The following is a 7574-nucleotide window of genomic DNA, read 5'->3' as shown; positions in this document are numbered from 1 at the left end:
GAACAGGGCCTACGAAACATTTCTGTGCCAACTGAGAATTAGGCACATCCATTTATCCAGCCTGATCCTTTACACTGAAGTAACTATCCCAAGTAGTATCTTCTACATAGTTTAGATTTACAGCATGTCACTATAAACAGGGAGTACCCATGTACATTACTCATAACCAAGGACAGCATCAAAAGATGCATGTTGCATGCTAAGTTTACTACGTGGAAGATTTTATGGTTTCATATGACTGAAAACGGCAGATGAGCCAACACACTGATTTTAATGTAGTTTGGTCCTTCCTGTTAAAACTCCAAAGCTTTAAAAGTTTCACTGATCTTGGCTTACGTAAAAATATTACAGATTAATGCCAATCTCATCTCTAGGTTAGAATGAAACCTTATAATTATAAACTTATATACTTATAATTCAGTATTCAGCTCTCTCAACTTATGCTTTATAACAGAAAAAAACCCCAACCAGCCAGGGGCAGACTCGCTGGTAGCTTCTATAACATGGGACACCAACTCAAATACGCAATTTTCCCTTCCTGGAGATATGGGCCTTAGTTTAAAGACCATACAGCTCTCATGCACAGGAAAAAATGGAACCAAGCAAGCAAGCAACCAACCAAAAAACCTAAATCCAACACCCCCTCCCAAATCCAAACCCAATCACCAAAGCCACCCCAAAGTCCAAACACCAAAAACCAAAAAAAAACCCGAACAACAAAAGCCCCACCAACCCGAACACCAAAAAACCCCCAATAACCCACTGAAAACCAAGCACCAGAAAACCTCCCCACAACATCACACATCTTAATCAAGATGATGGGTTTTAACTCATTGCCTATGTAAAGGTTTTTATCCAATGTATCCAAAGTCTGTAAATATTAGCCAGAGAAAATTCCCTGGGATTTATGTTTTTTTTTCTGGAGACCGTCCCAACTGAGACTGACTTCTCTATATTAGTGCATTAATGTGAATAATTGCAGGACACAGGATTACACATTTTTGGTTTGGGCTTTGGAAGGTTTGTCCAGGAATAAGCATTTTCTCTGCTTCACTAAAGCCTGTTCTAAGGGCACAAAGTTACCTCCATATCCTGATCTAACCAAATTAATCCGATGAACAGTTTAAATCTCACTGCACAGTACATACGTAACACCAACTGCACAGACAACAAAAATCCCTTTGATTTGAGGAGTCCGCCCTTTGTGAGCAGCTATTTCAAAATGTAAAAGGATGTAAAACTTGCTATCAGAAGTGAGCAACGTTGTAAAATAGTTTCAGTGCAATCTCATGTTCTAACCATCTAAGATGCAACAAAAGTTTACATGAATGTAGGTTTCCATTTCTTCACTGAAACAATTGGCACACTCGCTGTTACGAATATGGTCAGGTAACTGGATTATTTAATTCTTTTTATCAGCCTTCTGTGTGTGACTACACAAGTTAAAATCACACAATAAAGTCCTGTACTGAAGTAATAGTAATGCTTTCCCTGAAACTCACAAGAAATCAACAGTTATCCTCTCAGAACTCTCAGGCTACTAATGCTAGGAAAACAAAATCCAAGGTTTTTTCATTGTTCCATTTAAACCAAAATGTTAATTTTATTCATAGGTTATAATTAACTGGAGTGGAGGGAGGGATATCTAACATGATGAAATGCAGGGGAGAAAATGAAATGACTAGATACACGTAATCCAAAATATTTGACTTGTTCAAAACAATTTACTGACTAAATATCAAAAAGACACCATCCTATGCTTACCTTCCCATGACACGTACATAGATATTGCCAAGCAAGAAAAAAACAAAGTAAATTAGGCAGGGGTTTTATTACTTCTTGTTCAGTCACCCTCTATAAGGGGAATTTAACAGAAGAAAAATCAAAGGGGTAAACAATTCAGCAATCATTGCATTGAAAGTCAACATAAACAACATATACATCAAAGCGGTAATGGACAGTCTGTTAGGATAGCTCTCCATAGAATAGATGGCTTTACCTTCACCACTTCAGAGTGCTTGAAAGATGCTTTCACAGAATTAGATGAGGTGTGCAAAAATTGTAGTGACAGATGCCATATGAGTACCTAGACAAACATAAATCATATCCACCGGTTGAGTGAACTCCAAGGCCTGAAGATGCAGATTTACCTCTGTAGTAAGACAGCCATTCAAATACATTGCAACTTCAGGAGCTCTCCTCCAACAGCTGAGTAACTGAGCAGGCACAATGGCCAGCCCTCAAATAAGCACTTAATGACCTCCACACATCGCAACACAAATTTCATCTAAAGACCTCAAAACACAGCTTCCACTTCTATAGAGTTCACTGGATTTGGACAAAAAGAAGGAAAAGCAGTTTCCTGACAGCTATGAAAATTAGTATTTCCTCCAGAAAGGCAGGATAAAACCAGCACCTCGAGAATAACAATGTGAATCATAAAGCATTGCAGTGCTACTCGCAGGACAAGCTCTCATCCAAGCTGACTTTTGCCATGTAACATGACTGGGTAGCAATGGTCCTCTTCAGAGATGCTACTAAACAGATAACCAGGATTCGAATGTCAAATACAGGGCATAAAACAAACACCACTGCAAGCAGGAGACCCCATCCCTTTATCCTGCTAGGTTTTAGTTATACAACAAAACTGGTGGAACAGAAAAACACCTACACTTCTTCCTTAAATACAGAAAAAGGTTAGGACCTAAACTGTATACACAAATAACAGTATTCAGAAAACTGAGCTTTATGTAACAGAAGTGGTTTTATAAAGGATGTGGTGTATCCTGAGTTGTCTTAAAATCCAAGCTTTTGCTGCTCTTATTTGCACCTCTGCACAGTTCGCTCTATAGCTTTGACTCTGAATGCTAAACCACACATGCAGCCCTCTTCGTGTGTCTTTCAAGGGTAGAGCCTAATACAATTAACCAAGTATTGCTCTATTCAAGCAAGCACTGCTGTAAATCTTGTAATGAAAGAAAAGTTGTTTAAGTTCAGTTAATTTTTCCTAATGTCTGTCGATATTTATTGTGTATGGACTGAGTAACTATGGCTGATCTGGTCCTATTCCAACCGTATGTCTGTATTGCTATACACACTACCAGAACAGTAGGGTCAAACCAGGGTTATTTTGTGTTGTTTTCAAATTCCTGTTACCAGAATTGTTGCAGGAAAACAAACTGAAGTCTGACTTGAAGTCAAATTCGTGCTGATTTGCTGCTGTTACAATCTGTTCCTATCTCTTCCTTGAAAATATCAGTCCATTTTGATCAGATGCAGCCCTCGAACAAGCAGCTTCAAAATTCCCAAGGCTGATTAGTGACTCTTTGGACATCTCAGCTCTGCTGCTCAGTGCTGCATCTGACACAACCTATTGATTGTGTCATACTTTTCGGAATTTTTCATAAGATAGAAACTATTTTTCCTTAATTTCCCCCTTACATCTCTCTTGTCACAGACAGAAACATCTTGTCTTTCATACCCTACTCCATTGCCCTCTAGCCCTTTCGGTCTCATCTAGAAACTTGGTGATGTAAGTATCCTCCACTGGCAATTCCTGGGAAACAAGGTTTTAAACATCTTACATAGACTGATTCTAATACTATTTCCTTGGACTTTATGGTCAAATGAGAAATACAGCCAAAGAAAAATAAAAGCATCTGGCATTAGGTATTAACTGGAAAGGCATTGGCCACAGTCAGTGCAAGCTTCAAGAAACAATTTTAAAAGAAGGGATTGAATCTGAGAAAATTCTATCTATCTGTGAGGATGTGTAAAGAGTCAAATTCACAAGAGCAGAAACAAAAGCCAGATAAAGAGAATCATTAGAGTTATTCAGCCACACGGAGCTAGGTCTGTTGTACTTAAAAGGTGGCATGACAAGATCTGTCAATTGATATTAACAGAAAAAGGATTAATCACTTGACATGTGGCAATAAAACTGCAGATACTGCTTAAAGTATCAGAAAGTCAATAAAATTCTACTTAAAATAGGAATGTAAGAAAAATAAGATTAGGTGGCATTTGAAACTGATGTGCAAAAAGCACATTTATAACAGTAAAACCTGACTGTGAAGTCAACTCCAGCCAAGCTGCTGCACATCTCATTGTTTCTGCCCGATTTGTGATTGAGCAGAAGCACTGCAGTAGCACCAGAAGTAAGTAATTCTCACAGCCTAGGAACCATCACCCTCATGCTAGCTAATTCTTCACTCATGTTAGTGACTTTTCCAGGCACTCAGTGTGTATGTTAGCTCAGAATTGCGTTGTTCTCACTGAGAAGGGAATCAATGTGAATACGGTGGACCACTACCACCCTTCAAACAAGCTTTAGTCACGTATAACCACTATCCAGCCCCACTATCAGCTCCCAGTCTGCACTGGCACTTCTTCTAGGCACATAAGCTCCATTTCCTCTTCTTCCCCGGGTAACTGCAGAAGGGGAAACAAGACTAAAAACATGACAGAATGACCACTTAATTTCCTGGGTGGGAATGGTTCTACCATAAAACAGAGATCCAGAATCAATCATTTTTATAGCACGTTGCCAGCCCCTTCTGTTTGAGAAACTGTCTTCACCATAGCAAGAGAGACCATATACCAGATTTGCATGCATCTACACATACAAACACATATATCTGCATTTATAGTTACTTCAAATACAGCTACCTCTACTTGGAATGAGTAAAGCTTGCACAAGCTCACTGAGGATTCTAGTTTTGCAGACCTCTTAGGTTAAGCATTCAGAAAGTGCATTGAAGACACTGTAGACAATCCAGACACAAACTAAGTCCCGTTCCTTAATGCATGAAGCACTTATACCAGTAAGACTCCACACATTTAGAAGTCAAAATGCAAGTCACATCCTATCCAGAAATAAGCACTGATAGAGAGATGCGATGTAATGCACAACTTTCATCGCAGCCTTTCAAAATTTCATTTTTAATATGATTTTCACTAGACTTGTTTAAATAAACTGCTCTGAGTAAGCAGTGGAGTCTGGTTACACAGACCCTGGAGCAGACCAGACAATGAACTGTGATTCAGACAGAACCACAGTTTATTTCCCATTTCAACCCTTTTTTCAAGGTAAAGAAACAAATCACTGAACTATAACATATGACTTAAACAGAATTACCAATTGGTCTCACATTGCCTTTCTGCTCCTTGCACACCTGGGCAGCAGCAGCAGCTACAAAATTACAGTGAGAAGAGCCAATTCAAATCCCTTTGCAACTGTTTATTTCTAGTCCTACGGGAGCAACAAAATCATTTTGCAGTTACAGGGCAACAGAGACTCATAGAGGGAGCACTGAGGGCCAGCTGTGTAATTTGTCCTAGTGAAGTCAAAGTATCCTCACAGTATATAGCAAGTTTGTCGCTGATGCTGTTACTGCACAACGATATCAGTGGGTTATCAGATTCTCTCCCCTCCTCCCACAATCTGACATCCAAATTTTTTTTACTGTTATTTTCCGTTCAGGTTCCTGCTGCTCTGTCAGGTTCCAATAAGCTACGATTCCTTTCCAACCTCTTCCAGAAATCACAGAATCACAGAATCGCTCGGTTGGAAAAGCCCTCTGAGATCATCACGTCCAACCGTTCCTGTCTACCCCCTAAACCATATCCCTAAGTACCTCGTCTACCCAAAACATGTATATTTTAGCTGCCACATGGGAAAAAAAACAAATAAAGCCTCAGCAACAGCAGTTGATCATGCTTAGAGTTCAATGCTTCTCAGTAACTATTCTGATTCTTGCTTAAGTTCCTGATGTCACCTACCTTTCTCCTCTGTTGCTGAAAATTTCTAGCCTGCTGACAGCTTTCTGATCTCCTCTGTGAGGAAATTATTTTGCTAGGGGAGAAAACTAGTGAAGATGGACAATGAATAATTACCATTTCATCTTTTCTCCAGTTTCATCTGGCTGTCAAAACTGCATACTGTAACACTTCTTCATATTAAATTACAATGCATCATAAAAGCAATGAATTTGAACATAAATGTTTCTTGTTTCAAAATTGTTAAGCATACTCTTTCACAAGCCTCAGCTTGCTCGATGCCTATGACCCTAAAACTGCTGATAAAACTTCCAGTTATTTGCATGAACACTTATTATGAAACTTGCTTATGTAGTGAGTCAAAGGCAAAGGTAATGCTGTACTTTCTATATCAAATATGTCATGAAAGCCTCCTACTGAATGATCAAGAAACTATATTAAAATTAAGCCAGCTGTAAAGTGACAGCTTATCTCTAGCCAGTGTTCAAGATCTTTCTTCCTGTTCACAGTAAAGCACCACGTATGTGGTGCTAACAACACTTACTGACCTGTTTGGTGCAGGTGATCTCTAGCCAGCTCAAATAAACGCATATGCATGTTTGTGATGGGGTTAAAGCTGCCACACGCTAGAAGAACGAGAGGTATCCTGCTCTTCATTCTGACAGCAAAACATTAAAACTTCACCCTGAAGAAAATAAATAATTGTTACAATTATTTTAATAATAATTAAGCCTACCTCTCACTGTTCTAAGTACTTATACTCCCTTATGACCTTTTTCCCTTTTCTTACTTAGAAAAAATTAACAATAGTGGTTAAATTAAGGTCAAGTTGATGTCTTACAGCTGTTAACTCTATCAGTTCATTTACAGAGGATTTCTCACTCTGGAGACGAGGACTGTACCATTTAGCAGCATTCAGTGTGCTCAGCAACTCAAGTTTTGGTATTTTGACTTGTGACGTTGGCATTTCACAAACTTTTTATACAGAAAATTCCTTGAAGCATACATGCTATCTTTGTCTTGACTATCTAATACTGAACACATATATTAAGATTCTTTCATAATATTTTCATTTTACTGTACTCATTTCTCACATCTGCCATTATACAAAAGGGAGAAAAGACTTGCTGGCTGTAAATCCACTGAAAGTTTGCAACAATTTTCTGGTCCACAATTGCAGCAGCCATAGGAAGGACATTTCACAGCACTCTGTCTCTCCCTCTTCACCCTGATTTACTATCCCTGTATAGACACTAACAGACAAACTCATATGTGAAAATTGTATGCAAACTTTACAGGTTCTTTATTCAGAAAAGTCAGACTCGAAGTGTTCTGCTGTTCAATATCAGCAATTCTGTAAATGTGTCTTCATTGTATGGGGAAGGGCTTTTTGCCTTGAAACGGGCAGCAAAACATTAGCATCTGTGATGAACTGGAAAAGAAATCATTGCTAGAACATGTAAATGTTCTCCTATAGTTCCACCTTTTTGCTAGATAAATTCTGCTGCCACAGATTTATCTCAGTGATAAGTCAATTAAGTCCAGACTAACAATTTCCTAGAAGCACAAACTTTTTACACCAATAACTACAATGATGTTGCTCAGCATCCAAGCCTGCAAACAGGGTCATACAATCTTATATGACAGCCTAAAACTAATGAAACAGCTATAAACGGAATGTCTTTTTTTATTTTAAAAGTAAGCTTTTTATTTTACAGACTTCTCTATTTCTCACCTGAAACAGATGTGTTGGATGCTCTGATTGCAGCTCTTACTCATTCGTACTTTGGAAACTC

The 7574-nt window shown here is 38.6% G+C and overlaps 1 protein-coding gene across 1 annotated transcript in view; it reads right to left on the bottom strand.

Moving 5' to 3' along the window:
- The window catches only part of NMNAT3 (nicotinamide nucleotide adenylyltransferase 3), a 19435-nt gene extending 13000 nt beyond the window's left edge, over positions 1 to 6435 (bottom strand). Inside the window, exon 1 of the mRNA XM_010185687.1 lies at positions 6327 to 6435. Within this exon, the coding sequence (XP_010183989.1) occupies positions 6327 to 6435 (109 nt within the window). The remainder of the gene's footprint in view (positions 1 to 6326) is intronic.
- Positions 6436 to 7574: the final 1139 nt, after the last annotated feature.

This window comes from Mesitornis unicolor, unplaced genomic scaffold (assembly GCF_000695765.1).
Source record: "Mesitornis unicolor isolate BGI_N332 unplaced genomic scaffold, ASM69576v1 scaffold38885, whole genome shotgun sequence".
Taxonomy (NCBI): Eukaryota; Metazoa; Chordata; class Aves; order Mesitornithiformes; family Mesitornithidae; genus Mesitornis; species Mesitornis unicolor.
The sequence above is the reverse complement of the archived record's forward strand: the minus strand, read 5'-3'. Positions and strand labels throughout refer to the sequence as shown.